Here is a 23,851-nt window from a genome sequence, read left to right on the forward strand (position 1 = left end):
AGATGCCCTCAATGGGAAACTGGGGACTGAAAAGGACCTTCCTCTAAGCAAGTAGCCCCTCCTAGTCTAAGGATACTAAGACCATAGTGGGGAAAATGTCCTGACCATGGACCTGGGCCACCGTGTCATATTAACATTACATTTCTACATTTCCTCTTTTGAATGCCATATATCTTGACTTGTGCACTACAGGGCCGACATAGGGGTGACTTATTAGTATTTTAAAGGGAGGCTTTGTCTAGTCAAAAGGGTATATTTTGAGACACCAAATTGCAGTTGTTATACTGTTACAGACAGGCTACAATGACAGGCTTGAAGCCATGATCGCACTGCCATGTAGTGAATGGCAAAGGTGCTGCTGTCCACTAGTGACAGGCTCCAGGTACAGTATTTATAGTATATCCAAGTGTCTTGAATGTTGTTGAATATGCCAATTAGGGAGTTACCAATGTTAACATGCTGAAAGGAGGAGCATAGGCACTTTACTACTGGTTACCAGGAGTAATTTGTACAGAGCTCTAAAGCTATAAAGAATATAGAGTTCAGCAACAGGAAAATAAATCAATGATGACCACACAGAAAACTTAGATTTCCTACCCTCAGTTTATTAGTGTTTATACTATGCTGCATGTGGATGACTTAATGTTACTTCACATTGTACGTGATCAGACTTCTCTGCTATCATGCTCTCTCTCTGTAGTAAATCTGGGCTTTTTTATGAAAACTAATTGTCGTAAGCTCACAAATCTCTGTTGAACAATTGATTCTCTGGCCTGCAAACCTCTGGTTTGACATCAAGTCTAGGCCATAACCATGGGGGGGGGGGCACATTTGGGCCCCTCCCCAAATGACTGAGGCAGCTGGCACAGTATTTGTCTAATAAATATAAAACCTAGTTGGTGGGAGTCGATGTACGGTGCGGGGGTGCTGCAATACACCCAAAATAACCAAACTGGAGTTCATACCGGGTAAGTAGTGCGCTTTACAAATGCAATGATTGACTGATTGTTTGATTGAAAGGTGTATGCCCAATAAATATGCCTTCAAAATTTGTTTTTATATTGTTACATTTGCTGTGTGTTCCAAGACAGATTAAATATCAGGCTATGTCTTCTTAGAAATTGCTTATTATACTTTTGAAGTGGAGATGATGTATACTTTTCATTCTTAGATTACAAAGTGAGAGGATTTTGTAAAGTGAACTATGTGGAAATTTTGCTGAGAGACTGGCAGGGTCACTGAAATTATGAAAAAGGGGAGGCCAAAATTATGTGGCAAGGTTAACTCAATTATGTAGCAAGAAAACTCAATTATGAGGCTTAACGCTGCACATTTTATGATAGAATTACTTAATCATATTGTTATTTTTACTCTTTAGCATTGTCTGGGTAAAAGCTTCACTTCATTAGCACTAGCACAACATCCAAATACACCTATAAGTACTGAAAGGTGACCAGTCAACCTTTGCCAGGGACCTTCCACTGCGCTGCAACAAGTGTGGCAGCATTTTCGGAAACCTTCGATCTGTCTGAACTATAAACAAAATTATTTTTGTGTGAAAACCTGCAGATTTTGCAACTAATTATGTATTATGAGGAAAATGTGGCAAATTCATAAATATGTAAAATATGCTGCATCCTCAAATCGCATAATTCCAGTGGCTCTCTGCAAAGGGGGTTAAAAAGATAGACTATAGGATGTCAATTTATTTCGCAAACTGAAGTAAATTAAAAACCTGTAAATGAACTGTACAAATATTTCAACATATACCAGCAGTTATAAGGCACACATAAAGCAAGTTGCATTGTATTTATTGTATTGTTTTACATTGGGATGTATTGTAGTGCAGCAATTGCATAGCACTTACTGTCCCATGTGTAGAACTGAAGCGCTTACCTACATGGGCAGCAAGCTATGACATGTAGGATGGTGTTGTATTGGAAGGTTGTTGCTTTTGTTTTGTGATCCTGTCTGTGAAGCGTCCGCCTGACCACTGAGGTGCAGTAATCATGTTATGAAATGCAGCACGTAGCAGTGTGGTCAATGATGAGGAGTGAGGGATACAGATGCACAGTTTATGTTTTTTCAGCGTGATGGCAGCTTTGAACTGTGCTGAAGGTCCCTTTATGGTATTTCTTATGATTAGAATCTGCTTAGCTGGTTACTGCGCTGGGTTGTCCAATCAGAAATGTTGTGTATAGTTGTGGGTAAGGGCTGGCATGGTTGGAGGGAGGGAGAAGTGGTAAGATCTGCGGGCATGTGCATTGTTACCATCATCCTATATCTGAGTGTCATTGTGAGATGTAAAGTAGCAGCCACAGTTTACAAGTATGTGGGACCTGCAGTGGTGGACCACATTAAAGTCCTCCGATTGAGCCGCAGTGTGTGACAGTTCTCTTCAGTTATTCCATGCCTGTTCATTTAGGTATGGCTTGTTTATTGGCTGCACAGAACTGATGATGGTCAACCCTTGCAACAGATATGTTTAGGAGAATGTAAGAGGTATAAGTTACAGTTGGCTGCCGATTGCTAGTCATAAAGGAAAGGCTGAAAGGGCAACAACACCCGCCGCCACCCCCCACCAGGACTCCCCCTCCCCGGCACCCCGCGACCAAAGACATGCCACATCAGCTACACCTAAACATGTACAAAATAATCCGCATGATGTCGCACAATCACAACTGGTACATGCATGTCACAAAAATGACACATTCACTTTCGAAGCAACAAATGAAACTTTATTAACATGAACACTGAAATGAAATGAAGACACATGGCGGCTCCCCTCGGGACAATCCGTAGGTCACAACCTGCAAGACAAAAATCATTATGAGAAGGTGTGCCTGCGCACATCAAAGGACAGAGAGCGCGAAGGAGAGAGAGAGTAAGAGAGGGAGAGAGAGAGAGAGAGAAGAAGAGAGGGGGAAAGAGAGAGAGAGGAGAAGAGAGGGGGAGAGAGAGAAGAAGAGAGGGGGAGAGAGAGAAGAAGAGAGGGAGAGAGAGAGAGAGAGAGAGAGAGAGAGTGCCGCCCATGCGCACCCAGGGCACACTGCTCACCTGCTGCCACCGATGTGTCTCCAACCACTTGCCGGTATGTATAGCAGTTCCTCAGGTCACACATCTGAGACTGACCCGTCATCTGAAACAGAGTCCAGATACATGATTGGCACAGTACACACAATTGCACAAGACAACATCGCCTGCCCGCCCATGCACACCCAGGCCTCACTGTTCACCTTCCGTCACAGCGTGCATACAAGAGGTCCAACCACATGCCGCTGCAAGCCACAAGCTCGGGGCCCACAGACATGGCACCCTCCACACCATGCAACCCCGCTCCGCAGGCCACCAGGTCTCATATTTGGTGCTGGGTCTTGATTACTCCATGGCAGAGGACATACCAGTGCACCCTGCCTCATCGCAAGCTGCACACCCGCTCAGCCCAATAGGTGCCACTAACTCTGGGATCCCGTAAGCAACGCCACGTGGTGGTAGGCCAGCAGTGCCTGCTGGCTCTGGCCTACAATGCGGTCCAGCAGGGCACACAAAACCTGAGCAGTCCGGACCGGCGGGACGGGGCATCATCGCAGGTTGCACACCCGCTCAGCAGCTTAAGGTGCCCCTACCTCATTGCACCCAAGTCACCGTCCCATGGCGTGGTGCCTGTGCCGGCCGCAATGCTCCAGGTGCCACTAACCCTGTGCAACCCCAGTCAGCGCCACGTGGTGGTAAGCCCGTGACGGCTGCAAGGCCTCGACTGCCACTAACCCTGTGCGCAACAACGTATGGGCCCTTTATGATTGAGAACCGTGGAGCGTCCATCATCCAGTCACCACGACAGAGGTGTTCAAACTGGAATGGCATGGTGAGCAAATAAACAATGGATTTAGGCCCAGATCTCTGTACTGGGGTGAATGTATGACATTGTTCTGCATTCTGTCGATCAACTTTTGTTTTTGCGAAAAACATAACACAGTAGTGCACACTGGATGTTTATTGCACATCCAGTGCAGTTCTGCAGTTGGAGCGGTACAGGGCAATGCCGACCACACTACACAATATGGGCCCATGGAGGGCCAGCCAGAGTCCATCCGGGGATGACAACTACTGCGGAAGAGGAAGGCTGCAGTCCGCAGTCTGGTCGCCGTGTCATTGGTCATCAAACAGGATATGGCAGTCCATGTCGCTGTCCAAAGTGAGTGCATCAGGGGTCAGTGGAAGGTCATAGTGCCATGTGCGGCACCAAGCAGAAACAGGCCAGGTGGCAGAAATGAATGCTAGTGCTTCACAAACCCACCCATGTCCTTGTCCCCGGATATGTGCTCTGCCCCACCTCTGGGTGTTGCAGTACCGGCTGAGGCACTGTGTGCCACTGATACATCAGGTGCCGGAGTGGGTACGTCTGCCACACTGTGAAGCAATAGCACGCCAGGGGGCGGAGATGTGGATGGTGGGGGGGTAGCAGCATTCATCATCGCCATGCCATGTGGCAGGAATGCCATGATGATGATCTGTAGGGCATGGTACATCCCAGCTACATTTCGCTGGAGTGCAGCGATGGCTGCCTACCTTTCCGCCTCCATCCACGCCATGTCCTTCATGAGCCTCCGCATGTGTGCCAGTTCACAGCTGGTATCACTGGTGCCCCTCTGAGCAGACAGGTGTTCTTCTCTCCGCGTCATGACTCCAGCGATGTCAGTCAGGGCTAGTTGGAGACCATGGAGCAGGCCTAGACACCATGGATGGTGTCCAGTTTGGTAGCCATGAGGTCGGACCCCACCCGCACCTGCTCAGCCGTCTCCCTCTGGCCCTCCAGCACACAGTGTTGGAAAGCTGTGTGTTGTTCCTGGGGGTCTTGGGAGACTGCCGGGCCGTGGGTACCTCCTGCGGGGTGGTTTGGTTGGTGGGTGGGGTCTCCTTGATGCAGCTCGGCAGCCCTGATCCTGGAGGTGAGTCGCAGATGATGGCAATGATGTCTAGGAGGGCTTGTGCATGGATACTGGGGTTGTCCTCCTCGTCATCAGTGAAGAGTGGCTGGGACAGCTCTGCAAGGGGTGTTGACGGTGGCCCTGCAATGTGAAGGGAAGATGGTGTATTACAATGTGTCCACATGTATGTAGCCGCATGGTACATGGTACATGGTGACAATCAGACAGCATGGCATTGTACATTGTGACAGTCTATAGATCTGGGCGATGACCCAGAGTCATTGAGGGTGTGCACTGTGCTCTGCTTTATTGTGCATGTGTGCCATCGTGGCCATCTCCACCCGTCCCCCCAGTACCTAGTGGCCACTCACCCTGTTGCGGTTGTGTTGTGTCCTGTCGAGCAGTGTCCGGTCCCCCGACTCTGGCCACAGTATCCACACTGATGACTGTCGACACCAGCTCCTCCATGTCATCCAGCACGAGCTGTGGCACTGTGTCCCCACCTCCAGTCTGCATTGCTGCCTTCTGGTTGGCTGCGAGTTTCTCCTTGGTCTTTTGCTTGATGTCATTCCATCGCCTCTTGAACTTGTCCATTGCCCTCTTGTGCTCTCCGACAGCATTCACCTTGTCTACGATGTCCCGACATATTCCATTTTTGGTGCCCAATGACTTGTTGGAGGTGACAAACAGTTGTTGATGGTGTTCTGTGACTATGATCCTGTTTGCCTGCGGACTGAACTTCGTCTTCCTCTTCTTCTTGTCCTTGCCCTTCCCTGTCCCCGCGGTCCCAGGCTGGTTGTCCGGTGTGCTTGCTGGGTTGCGCTCGTCCTCTGCGCCTGCTCCGGCTGCCTCCATGGTTCTTGGGTGTTGGTCAGATTGTGTTTGGGTGTTTTCTCTACTTTTATGGTGATTTTTCCCGCCTGCCAGATGTGTGTTGCAGGCCTGGCGCTGCTTATCGCTGATTTCCTCATCGCGCTTTGGCTCCTCACAGGTTTTTTTGGGTTGTGGTTTGTGTTTTTATCTCCATCGAGGTGGTTGTATCACAGACATTGTCCGTGGTTTCAGCAGACTATCGCATGGCACCGCCTTGTTGTGAATTCCACGTTGACACAGGGTTATTTTCCTGTGATAGGCTGCGATGTGTAAAGTTGCGTTAACATCTCTTGGTGATTTTTAGCACACGTTCTTGTGAATATACCCCCTAGTGTCTTCTCTACTGTGTTCACTGAAAATCCCAAGAACTCTAAACATTGACTGGGCTTCAAAACTGACTTTTCCCTAATGATCAAGAAACACAATCCTTCCAAAAGATCCATAGTCAAAAGCAGCTGCTTCTCCAACTCCTCTTGACTCTGAGACATTATCAAAAAATTGTCTAAGTACATTATCATAAATATTCCTCTCTCCCTGAGAACCTTAGCCACTGGTCTCAACACCTTTGTAAAGCACCATGGTGCCGACACCAGTCTGAACGGAAGGCATGAAAACTGATACAGCTCTCTCAACCAGCTGAACTGAAGAAATGTACAACTCTCTACCGCTATAGGAATAGTGAAATAAGCATCCTTCAAATCCAATTTCACCAACCAATTGTTATCCTGGAGAATATCCCACAAAAGATGAATACCCTCGTAATGATTCAACCCTCACAAATTTATCACAGGTCTCCAACCCTTATCCTTCTTCTTCACCAAAAACATAGTACTCACTCTATTGCTCCCTTCTGCAACATCTCCATTACCTCTTTTCCTACTACCTTCTGTAGCTCTTGCTAAAAAACCAACTGACCTGGTTCCTTCAACTGCTTTGGCTCTTTCTCGAACTCCAAAACATATCCTTTTACTATGAGAATAACCCATCTGTCCTTGGTTAAGTTCTCCCAATTCCTTACAAACCATTTTAACCTTCCCCCTACCTCGCTTGGGGTAGAACCAAAAATGGTCTTCGTACTCACCTTGAGATCCTTGAGGGAATTGATTTTGTCCCCTAGCACGGCGCATCCTTCCCGCTCTTCTTCTTTGGGGATAAAACATGTCCCGGGTGAAATCCCCTGAATGCAGCACGTCCCTGGGTCTGTTATTGAGCACTCGTAAATGACCGGCCAGGGAAATGGGCCCTTCCATGGCCCGGTCAAAAACACCCTTCTAAAGACCCTTCTTAAGGATGACTGGGCCTTGTCCAGACTGGTGAATGTTGAAACATACTTTCCAACTCCCTTCACCAAACCCTCACTGAACAAGTACCTCCTTGGGTCCTCTGTAGGCTTCTTTTTGGCAAAGTCCCCTAACCTAGGACTTATCCTCATAAGGATAGCTTTACGTCTTTCCGACGACAAAGCTGTGTTTGCGTTTCCTAGGAAACAATTGATCCTTTGCAATCGTCCTATCAAAAGCTCATTATCTGTCTGGACACTTTTCATTCTTGCCTCCTCTGCCAGGTCTAAAGTTCTGGTCAATGGCCCCAACACATACAGCAAACGATCTTGGCACTATTTAAGTGCCCTCTCCAAACCCTTCCTAAGGTCACACCCCATCTTAAACAAAAAACGTATCAAATCTGGGTCCAGATCTGGCTTCATGCAGGATTTTACCATCAACCACAGGACGAGAGCACTCCGCCCTCATGACAGCTCTGGTCTCTTTTTCTAAAGGCCTCCTTATCCATAGCTTCAAAAAGTCAGCTACATGAGGCATCGGCCACCAGTCTGCGCTTCTGGGGTGCCTAATCATCTCAGGACTGAACATGTCCTCTTCCTGAGGCTCCTTAATGATCCCTTCTCCTTTCTTTCCTTCTCTACCGTGTCTGTGTCCATATCACATCCATCATTTAAATAATCATCCAAAATAACCTCATCAGACTCAACCTCAAATTCCTGCTCAAAGACACTCTCATGAGGTTTTTCACCAACTTTTGTGCTGCTGTGGACTACCTCAATTGCGCCGCGTAGGTCACCTTCCTCATTTGTGACACAAGGCTCACCCTTATTTTTTGTCAGAAGTCTGAATTCCACTTCAATATTCTTAGTCTTCCTAGCTCTCTTTCCATATCCTTTCACATCACTTCCCTCTTCTTCTTCCATAGACTAATACTCATCCTCTGATTCCACTGCTCTTCTTTTCCTTCTAAAAATACTCTGCAAGACCTCCATCACAGAGCTCTTCACTTCTTTCTGCACATTTTTTCCTCAGGTTGGCATCACCCCAATCTGAGGACTGTGCTCCGTCATTTACTTCCATAATAAACAAAAACTTAAAAACACCTCAATGAGATTTTTTTTTAAATAATTCCTTTTTATCCTCTAACTTTGCTTTCTTATGTTCCAATTTTATTCATTTTTTTATTTTTTTAAAATTATCTGTAAACTCAAAACTCCTTACTATTTCAAACAAAACTAACTCCTACCTCCGATCAAAACAAAACTACAGACTCCGATCTTAATAACACCTTCGAATCCTAAAATAGTTCTACCGACTCGAGCGTGCCGCCTCCCTCACTTCCGGCTGAGAGAAACAGCAGTTTTGGCAGTTGGTAGTCTAACGCTTGACTATACTTTACACTGATGGCCGAGCGTTAGCTTCAGGCCATCGGTATTGCTCAGCCCACCTTCTTCAAAATGGCCGTCACACACATAAGCGTGACGACGTCACTCAGCCTACAGGCACCCTCAAGGAACAATCTGTTCCTGTTGTTCCCGTCATCACAACGTGCTCGGGTTGTGCATGGCTCGCGCAGCCTGCTCGTGACTTCAAACTACGCCATGAGCCAAAGCACTTGTGGCGCAACTGTATTTCTTTTTTCCCTTTACTGAATTTTACTTTAAAATACCTAACTACCTAATTTGCTCAAAACCCATAGATTGGGTAATCTAAATCCAAATTGCACAATACTTGAACAATTATATGAGAAACATTATTCATACAAAAACATTTCCTAATATCAGTTATCATTTTAAACCATTTCCTTGCTATAACTACGATTATTCAATACTAAATACAAGAATAAATTAATTAACTTGTGATACGAAACTTATCTGTCAAGGAGCAGCAAATAAAACAGGAAGATGAATGCTATGACAGAGTTTATATATGTTAATGGGACATTCTAAGTTCTGGAATTTTTGTGTTGGTGATGTAATATTTTGAAGTGCTGCAGGGAGCTTGCAATAAAAGTGATATGCATAATGCTGTCCTCCGGTTTTGTCATGAAATTCAGTTCCACCTGTGTGGAGTTCTTCTCACTGGACAAAACTGTGTAGGAGGAATGGGATCCTGATTGGAAAATCACATGAGTTTCCAAGAATTGTCATTGAATCCTACACCTGACAGAGCTTTCTTTGTGGATTCCTTATAGTTTTTGTGAATTTAAAAAAATAGCAACTCTGTACTCAAACATAGCAGTAAATCTTTGAATAAAACATGTATCTATTATTATTACTTCTCAATAGGGAATGGCCCCCCGGTGTTCGTTGGTTCCTTTGTGCTTAAGGTTGAAGTGAATGTTTTTACAAGCACAGCTTTTCCTGCAGTGGATCCCAACAATGACACTATCACTTATTCTTTGGTTGACCCTGCACCTCTAGGAGCATCAATTAGAAAAGGTAAGTTTGTTTTACATCTCATATTTTTGTACTCGTTAACCCCTTCGCTGCGGCGGAAATTCCGCCGCAGAGCTGGGGGGTGCGGGGGGGCAGCGCGGTGGCGCGGTGCTCATGACGGAGCCACTCCGTCATGAGCCACGGTTGGGCTGTGCTCATGACGGAGTGGTTCCGTCATGACTCCGCCCACGGCGCTAATCGCCCGCACAGGCGGGGAATTTGCGCCGCGTGGGCGGCGCGGCCGCCAACGGCCGCAGCATGACGGAGCCACTCCGTCATGAGCACACGGCAACCGTGGCTCATGACGGCGTGGTTCCGTCATGAGCACGGAACGAGTTAAACAAAGTAATATGTTAGAAATTTAACTACAGGAGTATATTTTTTTAACGACATGAACATTGATGCGTTAGGGCCCTCATTCTAAGGACAACAGTAAAACGGTGTTACAGTATTATAAAGGAAATTATTAATACGAAGGACTAAGGGGCATATTATCAAGAAGCGGCGTTAAAATTATCGCTGCTTTAGCTGCAGAAAACTGCCGCCAAAGCGGCGATAATGGGCTTGATAATATGCCCGTGAGAATTCCCATAGAAGCCCATGTTCTGGTGTCAACATGGGCTTCTATTGGAATTCTCTGCGGCATATTATCAAGCCCATTATCGCCGCTTAGCGGCAGTTTTCTGCATCTAAATCGGCGATAATTTTAACGCCGTGCTTGATAATATGCCCCTTAGTTTTTATGGTGTAGTGTTAAATCATTGCCAGAGAAAGAGTGTAACATAGTAATCCTGCATGTTTTCACACAGTCAGAAAAACTTCAAAATATTGTGGCATTTTCCACACATAAACTGTGTCAAACTCACATTTGCACCTGAACCAGGATTACGACAGTCCCTTGAATGAGGGTCTTTTGGTGTATTTTTAAAAACCATCAACGCCTAGAGTTTCCCAGTGCGTTAGTTGGACGATCTAATTGTTTTTCCACCAACACAATAAACACACTTGCGTTTACACTTCTGAATGCATACCACTGAATAACACATTCTGAGTGCATTTGGCATGCGGTGAAGGCATGATTATTTTGACTTTCCAGTTGACATAATATTTTCTACAAACTGCATTCTTCTGAAATCTTAGGTAATGCAGATAAAATGTTGTTGACATGTTTTAGAGTTATTATTTTCATAAATACATACCTTTGATTCTTGGGCCATCAGACAATGGTTTGCTGACCTGGACACCTCGAAACAGGAACCCCGTTGAGCTGACCATCCGTGTCAATGATGAAAACACTGGTTCGGTTCTGACCCCGACGATAAAAATGTGCGACTGTGCCAGTGGTGGAACATGTGATTTCAGCAAGATTATTGAACAGCACCATAATGGACGTTTTCAGGTAAGCAGTATTTTAGAGATTTTTAAATCAGCAAAGAGCTAATGGGTTTTCCATATGCTATCTGCATTTATTATAAGGTGACCTGAAGACAGCCCTCTTTGGGTAACGGGTGGCAGGGGGATGAGGAGTTACGGGACATTCGTGTTTCCCTAAACCTTTGATGACATTTGCATTTTGAGGTAAAAAGAATTGTTATGGGGAGGTGGTTTCCACTGGTAAAGCCTTTAACAGAAACTTTTTAAATAATTACAAAAAATCAATGAAATTTTGCCAGATTTTCCAGCGCCATCGATGTCCTCCATCACTGTTACGCAGAGAGGTTTTATAAAACATTACTTTATGATTTTTTTTATATATTATACATTTGTTGGTGAGTGTGTAAAGCATGTCATTCCGATGTGTGAGAGACATATATTTTATTTTATTTACTTAGGAAAATGTGTAAAGTATTCTGCAGTCACAAAACATTTGTAAAGTCAAATCACAACACAATAAAAATCCCACAACCAATCTAGAAAAACGCAGAAAAGTGTGATGAGTAAAATGACACCAAAACAATAAAAAATTAATCAGGGGATATGGAATCGCAAATTGTTAGAGATTAAAGACAAAAAGCACCAAGAAAAAGTAAAGTAGCAACCAGTATTCACTGCTTGCAGTTGACCTGCACACCATTTCAGGCTGATCCCAAAGAGTACTGGTCATATACACCCAGTGATGTCGTACCAGTCATAGATTTTACCATCTGATGTAATCTCTGAAATAGAAGTCAAAATCCTCCAGCGGCCAGCTTGCAGGCTGCATCCACCGAAGTCCTCTCCAAGCCCTATACTCGCTGGACAAGGTCCTGGTGAAGTCACTGGTTCGACCATAGTTGTGCTACGGTGGTGACTACTCCTTCACCGCTGTAGCCGAACACCTGCAAAGGCCTCAAGGAGTAAAATGCATTGGAGAATTGGCTATATGTCAAAAAACACAGAGAGGGTGAGGGACTATCACTCTTGTTCCCCCAAGGTTAAATCAGTTAAACAACAAAAGAGTGACAAGGGAAAAAGGAGCAAAAAAGCACGGGCAAAAACCAAAAAGATTTGTTTTAAAGAACCCTCACTCACCAACCTAGTTGGTGACATGCTTCATCATCGGGTTCCCACCAGAGAGGCCGAGTGCCTCTCTGGTGTGCTACAACGCCTGAATTACAGAGGAGCTGGTTTTTGAATGTGAAAGGGAGTGGAGTTAAAAGGTAAATGGTTTTAACCATCAACTAATTTAATATCCGCAAACCAAAAACCAAATAAAAACGTGAGTTGGACAAGTTCTGGTTTGTTAGGTTAACCAGAGCTTAACCAATTAGTGATAAGGTCGACATGACATGTTTCTGCTTATAATGCCCAGTTGACTAAGCTTTCATCAGGACCACAAGGGTCTCCACGGCGGTATGCGCACGCTAAGGCGCACCCTAACCTGTGGAGATCAAAATGGTAAAACTCACGGTTTTACCGAAAAGCCATCCTAATATTCCGGGGCTAAGAATGTCTGAAAAAGAAAGAAGACAGACGTAACATATACAAAGACATAAACAGACATAATTTTGTCGATTTACATTGATTCGTCTTTACTCGTTTTGGTGAATAAACTATTTGATAATCCCGTGCTGTGGAGCGGGAGTGGGTGTCCCAATAGCAATTGTAGCTCAAAACACCCAAACACGAGTAATTACTCGTTGCAAAGAAGGGACTCATAGAGGTGTCTCCATAAGACCCTGTGCACTAATTGTGCCTGCGTACGATTACATTATGTGGTGTCAGGGTAACAGACAAAGTGCAATCGTGGTGGCTATTTTGCCACTGTGTATGCCGTAGGAATAGCGGACTCGTGAAGTGATAGGCATGCTAAAAAACAAGCGTCTGAGGTGTTTGCCAGGCGCCGTTTGCTCCAGAGCATGTCTAGCGTTTAAAATTAATAGTGAAAAAAACAGCTGCATGGATAAAAAGGGTTGAACATCTTACTTAAATACTCGATATTACTAGCATCATGGGTCCGGGAGGGGGGTAGTGAGCTATAGTTTCTGCCAAAATGAAAGATAAAGAATTAAAATGTTTCGTTCTGTTAGGAGAGATATGTTGAAACGAAACTGGTTTTAGCCAAGAAGTGGTTCCCCAACTTACTTCCATGCTCGCACACTCCCGCAGTCAGCCTCGATCTGTCCTCCTCGGCCCGGATATTAGTGAGTGAGTGGGGAATGCGGAAGTAAATACTCCGTAGTTCCCGTCACGTGGTTTGTTTTGGCGTATGGGTGCGCTTGATGCATTCCAAAGACAGAGGTGTGTGCGAAGACATTTGTAAACGCGCTCGTATTGGTTCATCCTTTGTGGAGGATAAATTGAACCAGCGTGCTTTATTCGCCAGGCTAAAAATGCTCAAAATAAACGTGAAATTTACACCGATTAGAAGGGAACCCATAAATGCAAGGTCATGTATGTATAGAAAGTTGGTGAATGCATGCATTAGTTTCCACATCCCCAGTACCAACAGAACCAATACAGCCCCCCTTTTTTAGAGAGGGGCAGGAGAGGCCGTGGACGAAGAAGAGGATCCACCCAAGTCCACTGGCAACAGGACGAAACAGTGGGGGACAACACGCGGAGCAAGACCCAACGACCAGGCCCCAGCAACCAACGAGTTTGATCATGAACCTTTCTTCAGTAACACTCACAGCTGAAATGTCTTCGCACACACCTCCGTCTTTGGAATGCATCAAGCGCACCCATACGCCAAAACAAACCACGTGACGGGAACTACGGAGTATTTACTTCCGCATTCCCCACTCACTCACTAATATCCGGGCCGAGGAGGACAGATCGAGGCTGACTGCGGGAGTGTGCGAGCATGGAAGTAAGTTGGGGAACCACTTCTTGGCTAAAACCAGTTTCGTTTCAACATATCTCTCCTAACAGAACGAAACATTTTAATTCTTTATCTTTCATTTTGGCAGAAACTATAGCTCACTACCCCCCTCCCGGACCCATGATGCTAGTAATATCGAGTATTTAAGTAAGATGTTCAACCCTTTTTATCCATGCAGCTGTTTTTTTCACTATTAATTTTAAACGCTAGACATGCTCTGGAGCAAACGGCGCCTGGCAAACACCTCAGACGCTTGTTTTTTAGCATGCCTATCACTTCACGAGTCCGCTATTCCTACGGCATACACAGTGGCAAAATAGCCACCACGATTGCACTTTGTCTGTTACCCTGACACCACATAATGTAATCGTACGCAGGCACAATTAGTGCACAGGGTCTTATGGAGACACCTCTATGAGTTCCTTCTTTGCAACGAGTAATTACTCGTGTTTGGGTGTTTTGAGCTACAATTGCTATTGGGACTCCCACTCCCGCTCCACAGCACGGGATTATCAAATAGTTTATTCACCAAAACGAGTAAAGACGAATCAATGTAAATCGACAAAATTATGTCTGTTTATGTCTTTGTATATGTTACGTCTGTCTTCTTTCTTTTTCAGACATTCTTAGCCCCGGAATATTAGGATGGCTTTTCGGTAAAACCGTGAGTTTTACCATTTTGATCTCCACAGGTTAGGGTGCGCCTTAGCGTGCGCATACCGCCGTGGAGACCCTTGTGGTCCTGATGAAAGCTTAGCCAACTGGGCATTATAAGCAGAAACATGTCATGTCGACCTTATCACTAATTGGTTAAGCTCTGGTTAACCTAACAAACCAGAACTTGTCCAACTCACGTTTTTATTTGGTTTTTGGTTTGCGGATATTAAATTAGTTGATGGTTAAAACCATTTACCTTTTAACTCCACTCCCTTTCACATTCAAAAACCAGCTCCGCTGTAATTCAGGCGTTGTAGCACACCAGAGAGGCACTCGGCCTCTCTGGTGGGAACCCGATGATGAAGCATGTCACCAACTAGGTTGGTGAGTGAGGGTTCTTTTAACAAATCTTTTTGGTTTTTGCCCGTGCTTTTTTGCTCCTTTTTCCCTTGTCACTCTTTTGTTGTTTAACTGAATTGGCTATATGTCCATCCATACAATTAAGATGGGTGGACACATAGCTGCTCCTATACTGTCCATCAACACCAGGCAAACCCTGGTCAATAAGGGCCAGTGACACACAAAAAATGCCCCCCTCCACCATGTGAGATCACTCCCATGGCGAGGGGGACATTACCTTTTTTTATTTTCAAAAAGAAAATTCCGATTTGGGGATTTTCTTTTTGAAAACAAAACAGCAACCAGGGTCATATTTATCAAAATCTAACACAGCACAGAGCAGCATATCAACTTGCTGTGCTGAGTTACAGGCAAAGGGCAGGAATGCACAGTCTGTATCACAATACACTACATTTTTGCCTTTGTCCAGCACTGACGCACATTGGGCTACCTAGCGCCAATGTAGGTACTCTTGCACCATGGTGCAAGGGTGTCTGCATTGCATGTAGGATTGTTTTTATGGCACCTTCCTGCACAAACACAATTCCTTGAGGCATTTTCCTCTTACTATGTGTGCTACAGAATGCAGTACACATAGAAAGAGGAAAAACATGGAGAAATAAACATATTTGTCCTCTTTATGCCTCTCCTGTGAAGGCGTAGCATTTTGGTGCATTACGAGGTCTACCAGTAATGATAAATCTGAGAATGCATCAAAATCCTTGGGTGTTGCGTGAGAACACTTGCACACCACCCATGAACTGCCTTCCCTGGGCAGAGTGACACAACACATCGATTTGTGCTGTGTTGCATTACTCTGGATTCATCAAGCTACTCAGGGCCATGCAAGGGGCCTTGCATGGCTTGATAAATCGCATTGTAGGGGTTGTGTTGCTTTTGCAAAAGTGATGCAATCCCTTGATAAATATGGTCCCAATTTTGGTGCTGGGCCATGCACCAAACTGCTTAACCCTGCACCAAACTGCTGAAAGCATTGACAGGAACTGCCGTGACAGGCCTCCCGACGAAATTTAAATTGACCCCTCAGTCTCTTTTATGCAGCTCAAAATACTCGATTGGGGGCAAGGCTGAAACTGTATTAGATAAAGTTGCTTCGAAATCTGATCCCTGCCCACAAGGCCCAGCTGATGCTCCAGAGGTCTTGGAAGTTCAAAAGATCAACTTTTCAGAGTTTCTGCAGCTGCTGCACTTGGTTACATCCAAGGCTTCCACAATGTTAGGTGCAGCACTTAGTGACCAGGAGTCACTTTTGCAGAGTCCACCAGCAGGACCAGTCCCGTTCCAATTCTTACAGGTCAGCTGGCCATTTCAGTAAAAAAGGCCTCTTGCAACTGCCTGCATTCCTATAGCCACACGGGTGGTCAGCCAACTAATGCTTTGAGTCTACTTCTTAGTCCTGAGTAAAAGAGGGAGCATGTGCAGCCCTGCAGGTATCTGCACAATCCAGTCATTTTCTGTTATACTGCACGTCCAGAGAGTGTTCTAATGAGCTGTCAGTGAGGTGCCAGGTTTGCAGCTTTAGAGTTTTCACCAGCCTGTGGGTGGGGTGACTCTCAGACACTCCCTAATCAATACGAAAAAGTTCCAAGGAGTCCCTTTTCCCACCTTTCCAGCACATTTTGTTTGCATTACTGAAAACTTTCCCACAGTGTGCTATTTTGAGGCACATTCAGCATAACAGAATCTTTCTGCCCCTCAGAGAAGCTTGTGTGCCTGCCAGGGGTATATTTGGGGAAGTGAGCTGCTCCCTCTCCCCCTCCCCCCATAGCTAGGGCGAAACTGGTCCTGGGTTGCTTGGGTCCTGGTTCAGGGAGGACCTGGCTTGGCAGCTCGGGCTGGCTGTTCTGATTGCAACAGGGTCAAGATTTATTTGCATACAGCTGGGTCCAAACTGAGGCGACATTGTGTGCAAAATAAAGATGGATTAGGTTGTGGCCCGAGTAATTACCAGTGGCTGACATTATTTCAAGCATTCCATCAATCACTTTTTTGTATACTTTAGCGTGTTGTCCTAAGTGGGACGGGTACGCCCGGATGTGGGTCCTGTTCATACTGTGTCACTGAAACCAAGCTGTACCCGGCTGATGAGCCCACAACTAGGGCAAAACCAGTCCTGGGTTGTTTGTTTTCTGGTTAGGGAAGAACCTGGCTTGGCATTTTGGGCTGGACTGTTCTGATTGGAACGGGGTCAAGACTGATTTGCATACAGCTGGGTCAAACACCTTAGGTTACATGGTGTGCAAAATAGGGATGGATGGGGATGTGCCTAAAGTTATTTCCAGTGGTTGAGATTATTTCAAGCATTCCATCCATCACCTTTTTGCATACTTGTATACTTTGACTGGCTGCAGTGGACCTACAGAACAAAAAGGCTTCTTTTTCCCAGGTCCCCCTTTATGCCTAGCCATGAATGGGCAGGCCTCACTTCAAGTTGATGAACTGAACTGAAATCTGTCACATACCTCACACCCAAGTCTTCCGGTGAAAAGGCTGAAGTCATTATTTCTGCTCTGGGAGCAGTTTTCAAATTCCATTGAGGAGAAGCCCTGTTAGGGCCATATGCCAGCAGGTTTTTTTTAATTAGCCTACAGGAAGCTCAGGTAGGTAAAGAGTAACTTTTTAGAAGCCACTCTTTTTTAATATTACTAAAAAATCAACTTCATCAATATCTTGCAGTGTAATAAATATTATAAATATTGGTTTAATCTCTTCTGTATTGTATCCTAATCCAAAATTAACAGATGCATGATTGTATTCTGCACTACAGTCTTTCTCATAGGACAGTTGCAGCCATTCACAGTGAACATAGCTTTTAAGGGCTTGAACCATAGCTACATGTCATCATTAAATTCCTGCATTTATCACTTTTAAATACTAGGCACCCTACCTTGTGGCTACAAGGCCTACTTAGGTGTTATGCATTTAATATTTAAAAGTAGGGTGTTTTCCTGTCAAAAAAGGTTTCCTGCAGGATTAAAGGCTGCATGAGAGGCTACAAAGCTGGGCCTGAAGCCATGCTTTCTTTCTCAGCCTAGTGGATGGCACAGCATATATTGCAGTTCACAAAGATTTCTAGGGAAACAATTGTGGACATCTGTCCCTCAGTCTAACACCTACATCTGTTGCTCAATAGTCCAGAATCGGTATGCAACTTTCTATTGGCACAGCTCTCTAGCAGTGACGGCTGGTGAGCTTTAAAAGGGGTTGGGCGTAATACTTTGCCTGAGTTGTAGTGACTAAGCAAAGTAAAGAAAATGGGATCAAATAACGCACTTTAAAGCTAAATGTTCACATACATTTGCTGAAAAAAGCCATAGGCTCTGAAAAGGCACTCATTAAATATTTAAGTATTTTTCGTGTTGAACTAAGCCAATAAAACCTGATGCACTCCATAAATAAACTCCTTAATTTTTAAATAGTCTATCGGTACCCCAAATTTTCAAAATGTACCTCCATTGTTCCAGGTCCAACATTTTGCCATGGGTGCCACCTTCCACATGCTAGGAGTGCCCTCTTAAAATTCCATGCAATATGCTAGTGTCAGAATTGTGCCATGAGTGCCATACCCCTATATACTGTTGCTGTCTTCTTCTATGGCAAGAATTTTCTCCAATTGCCAGCAGGAGCATTTTCCAATAGGTGCTTTTATGCCACACATTATTTCCAGTGTGCCAATGCCAGTATTTTAATATGTGTTCCCTTTATGCTATATGTTGTCTCTAGTATGTCAGTGCTAGTATTTTGTCACATGTGCCTGTCATTCTGAAAGTTGCCTTCAGTATACCAGTGCCAGCATTTTTTCCATGGGTGCTTCTGAATTCCAGTGCCAACTGCAGACTCAAGCATAACACCACATTCATTCACTCATACTCATTCTCATGCATTTACTCTTGCTATGACTCACTCATACCTACATTCACTTGCACTCACTCATTCACACTTATTCTCACACAGTACTTCAGTCACTCATACTCACTTACTCCCACTGTTAATCAGTCTAATGTATTCTCACTGACTCAAACTCACCGGTTCTCACTCAATTACATCGACTCATTGTCACTCACTCACATTCATTCTTGCTCATCATTCTCACTTACTCTTACATTCGCCCTTTATTTCACTCTGTCACTCAAATTCATTAACACTCACTCACTTTTACTCACCTATACAAACTAATACATATACATCCTATGTCTCCAACAAACACACTTTCACCCATACGCATATTACATATATTTAAAAAAAGTTTTTAAACTTATCTTAGTTGCCACTGAATTCCCCGTCCCATCTCCGGGTACTTCATTTTCTATTACACTAACAGTGAATAATATACTATTATGCACTATTATTGTAATAAAATGGTTAAAAAACAAGGAGTGCCCCAGTGTTCTATGCAATTATTTTGTTACCTCTGGCTACCTCTACAGTTGCAGGAGTGACTGCAGTTTAAAAAACGCATTTACAATGCAACAGGTCTGCATTTGTTAAAGTAAGAGCTGTTGACATTGAAAATAACAATGTTTTTTACTTTTGTTGTTTTATTTGCAGTGGAGTTATTATATTTGCATAACACTATTGCCAATGGTATAAAAAAAGACAAAGTAGAAAACATCGTAATTTTCAACGCGAACAGCTCCAACTTCAACAAATGCAAGATCGATTGCATTGGAAATGCAGTTGGTCTCGCACTTGTAGGAGTTATTGGCATTATAAAGGCCCATGTTACCTAGCCATGTTGTAGGGTGTAGTACCATAGGTGGCCAAAGTAGGTCCCATGGGACCTCTTCTGGACACCTATAGTCCCATGGGACCTCTTTTGGCCACCTATAGTACTGCACCCTGCAAAGTTGAAGTTATTTGCATTATAAATGACAATGCTTTTTACCTAGCCATATTGCAGGGTGCAGTATCATATGTGGCCAAAAGAGGTCCAATGGGACCCTGGGAGCTCTTTTGGCACAGTGCAGAAGATATGGTAAATCCACCCTATCCATAATCGATTGCATGCAAGACAGTACCACAAGTGCATTCAAATAGCTATGTTCATATATACAATTAGTTGCTTTGAAATGTGACAAAATAACTATTACATTAATTCTGGATTAGGTTGTACTCTGTGTGGAGCTGATGAAGGGAAATGTATAGAAGGTCTCATATAAATTTGAGATGTGCTAGCGAGTGAAGTAACCACTGCCAGCCTTGCTTAGGACCAAGTGTGTGTCCCACCTGAAGCCCTTTAAGAAAATAGTGCTCTGAGGCTGTAAATAAAACATAGGGAGTAGCAATACATGTAACAGGGGGTGTCCTAAAGGGAGGTTACAAGAAAAGGCAAGGCATTACTAAGGAGGGACTACTAAGCCTATTGACCAATGAAAAGCCACCATTTACACATGACAGGGACAGTAGCCAATTAAAATGATGGGTGGAAAGAGGGCAGAGCTTTATGCCCGTATCCTGAATACAACATGTCTGAAAGAGACATTGCAAGCGCTGCGTAGGCAAGATCTACAAATATTGGCAATTTATGTACACCCACAGACAAATGGTGTCTTGAGTGTTTTGTCTCCAAAGTACAAGAATAGCTCACACTGAAAGAGGCCACATAGCTACAATTATCAAAAGCTCAACTGCTGAGGAGCAATTTACATTTTTTGCAAGAAAGACAATGAAATCACTTGCATGCCATAGGTAGGTGTAATAAAAATGCGTGGACGAAACAATGCAGATTTTAAGACTGTTTGTTTGCATTAGCAAAATAGACCTTTGTAAAATGTTCATAATGCAACACTCCTGTCACTATATGGAACAGCTGTTAAAAATACAACCAAAATGAATACTAGTTTTGAGCTTGCTTTTCTTTATGTTAAGAACTGGTTTTCTTAGAGAGAGCGATCAAAGAACACATATTTAGCAGTTTATTATGTGCTTGTGTCCAAGAGCTCGGAATTAAACTGCAAATTACCTGTTTCTGGAATTACAGTAAAATTCCTACAAACATGCCTTTAGCAGCAATACATGCCCCTACAAATGTAAAAGGCAGACCTCTTCAGTGTAAAGTAGTAGCAATGTAGCCTTTAATTAGGGAAGTAAATATTGTCAATTCTTAAAAACTTAAACTGCAGAAGAATTCAGTATCAATACTCATTGAGTGTTGATTTGTCGGTTAAAAAAGCTATTCTGTAGAGCAGAAAAATACATCAACCATTTATACTTTCCTTTTACTTAGGAGATCACATTTGGCATTTCTGTTTGTTCGGAGACCTCCCCTGCAGTCTGTTTTAAATACCTTTGTTCTTATTCCGTCTGGGCTCATCCTCATACCAGGTGAAAATAGAAACTTTTACTCGCCCTGCATTGTCTGCCGTGCTTGGAAAGCTGAGAGTAGGCCTAGATGAAGTTTGTGGAGTCCCACAAATCGAAACGACACAAAGTTACAAAAAAGAGTGTATTCCGTTGCACTGTTTGCACAGATTTTTAGTGCTGGGTGTTTGTCCTGTGCTTTAAAATCAGCATGAATGGTACCACGCACAGCGCAAGAGGGTGCTGCTGCTTTCTGCGGCTCGAGTAGAAGTTTGACTCAAGCGGCAGCTTCGTTCAACACGAACAGAAGGTTTCTCAACGAGAGTGAGAACAACCATCCACGACTGCCCACATTGAGAAATCTTTGTTGGAGGTAGTCTAGCGTTGGTTTTTCCTTGCTCGGCAACTTAATTTTAACGAGAGTGAGCGAGGAAAAAATTCTGCTCTGCTGCATGGCGCAGAGTTTTTCAGAATTCCACGTGCTCTGCAGAGTGCGGAAAACTCCAAAAACTGCACAAACAGAGAAAAGTTCACTGCCCAGGCCTAGCTGAGATTTGAGGCCTGAATAGTTGAGTCAACAAAACACGTGCTAATGACTGCGCAGGTGTCAGCACTCAGTTTACTTCTTTCAGCCATGCTAATTGTTAATCGCTCCTTTCCCCATCACAGGGTGGGGTGGGGGTCAGTGACCTTACTTGATGTCCTCACCCCACCCTGTGAGAAGCTGTGCAAGGGTGGGATTGTGATTGGCATGTAACCCAGAGTATTACAGGGCTTAAACCTGAAATGCCTGGAGCTCACTTTGCCTGCAATGCTGCCTGGGTCAATCCTGCTTGGATCGAGAGAGTTTTACTGGGCTGATCACAGGCCTCAGGGCAGTGATGTTGTCAACCCAGAAAACAGTAACTGATAGCTCATCAGCTGCAGTGCAAACCTGAGAAGAGAGAAAAAGAGTAGTTTGCCCGCCCACCCGATTAGTACACTACAGTTCAGGCACATTTTAGTCAATTTCTTTCCTGATTGATAGAAAAATATATAGCAGAAAAGAAGCCAGAAGAAGCAGCCAGGGTTAAACCCCAACACTTGCCTTTAGTAGCTCTCATGCTCTTTAGCCTGACTTTCTGCCTGCACGAACAAATTTTCACAAATTCTCATTGGTCTACAGTAATTTAGCATTAAACATCAAACATATCAATACAGACCTCACATTGTATCCAAATATATCTTTAGTTCTTTATTTGACTCTGATACATCAATATCCTATCCAGATCAAAAACCCATCAATCTCCCCAACCTAGCACTCTTGACCTCAAACACACAAAAATGAAATGTTAAAATGCAGTCAACTATCATTCTCATTCATATCACATTCATACCATATACAACAACCCATCTAAAACATCACAAACAAACCCTGGGCCTATCACTCACAGAGTTAATATATTATCTGTTTACTATATATGTTCCCATCCTCAATAATTGCGTAGCGATATTTCTTCACATTTAAATATTATCCTCCATTAGCGCTTAAAATATTGTTTGTCTTATTAATCTTCAGATACATTATCTTAATCAAGTCTGCTAGGTCTCCAGTGCAGTGCTGATGCATGCTTTGGTGTGAGACTAATCTTCAAGTGATACACCTTCCTCAGGTGACATTGTACATGTTCATCACTTCAAAATGTATAAAGGGGAAACTTGGAGAGGGCAGGAAACCACCTTTATTATATCTCAATTTGGTCTCTCATTGTTGTGGCAATCCAAAGGGGAACATACTCTACAGATTTATCTTCACTGATACATCTCATACAGCGATTCTGCGGATGCCACCGTAGAGACTGAACATCGGAGAAAGGCGAGAGTCATCTATTGAGATTTTACCACTTGCCTGATACTAAGATTATAACTAGATATGAATGTTTTAGACAAGTGCCATATAATAGGATTTTTTTCCTGCCTTCCAGGCGTAGTCTCAAGATAAGATGTCTGGAGTTGCAAAAGGCTAATCTGAAGTTATTTGTGTGTGCTGAGGCAGCCTCTTTAAAGTGCAAGTGTGGCTGTGGACAGGTATGCCCCATCCTACTATGATGGCCCAACCTGCCAGCATCCAGTCCCTCTATTGTGTGACTGTCTGGCAGGAATACACAAGGGCCACATGCCACTCACACCTAGCCATGTGACCCAGGAACAGGATGCAGGTACCAAATGACTACTTTCCAAAAGTGGAATTTTCTGAATTTTGACTTATAATCCGCCTTTATCATTAAAGAGTATTTTAAATCTGAATTCCCTAAACACCAAACATGACATAAGTCCTGACCTCCAATTGGTGCACCTCCATACCTGAACCCTTGGAAGTGGTGCTAAAGGTGCCAAGATAGCCTACAACTTGGGACTCAGGAAGTTTTCACCCAATAAATGCTCTGAGAACCGATAGGAGACTGGGAATCACCTGCTCAAATATCTGCCCAAAGTGCCTCACCGGTCGGCCTGCCTCTACAGTAGCTCCCACTATGTTCTTCTCCGCAGCAGCAAAATCCTATTCAGTGGAAAGTTATCCAGCCTCTTGGTTCTCTGCTGGATGCAGCCTGCAGCTTTGTCCTGGTGGAGATTTTTGACTTCCAAAAGAGACTATGTCGGAATGCAGAA

General features: G+C 44.1%; 1 protein-coding gene across 1 annotated transcript in view; it reads left to right on the forward strand.

The window, feature by feature from the left end:
* Nucleotides 1–23,851, forward strand: part of LOC146821707 (uncharacterized) — an 857,433-nt gene that overhangs the window by 518,120 nt on the left and 315,462 nt on the right. Inside the window, exons 16-17 of the mRNA XM_085612743.1 lie at nucleotides 9,373–9,525; nucleotides 10,743–10,921. Coding sequence (XP_085468869.1) covers nucleotides 9,373–9,525; nucleotides 10,743–10,921 — 332 coding nt within the window. The remainder of the gene's footprint in view (nucleotides 1–9,372; nucleotides 9,526–10,742; nucleotides 10,922–23,851) is intronic.

The sequence above is a fragment of the Triturus cristatus genome, chromosome 6 (genome assembly GCF_964204655.1).
Source record: "Triturus cristatus chromosome 6, aTriCri1.1, whole genome shotgun sequence".
In the NCBI taxonomy this organism is placed as follows: Eukaryota; Metazoa; Chordata; class Amphibia; order Caudata; family Salamandridae; genus Triturus; species Triturus cristatus.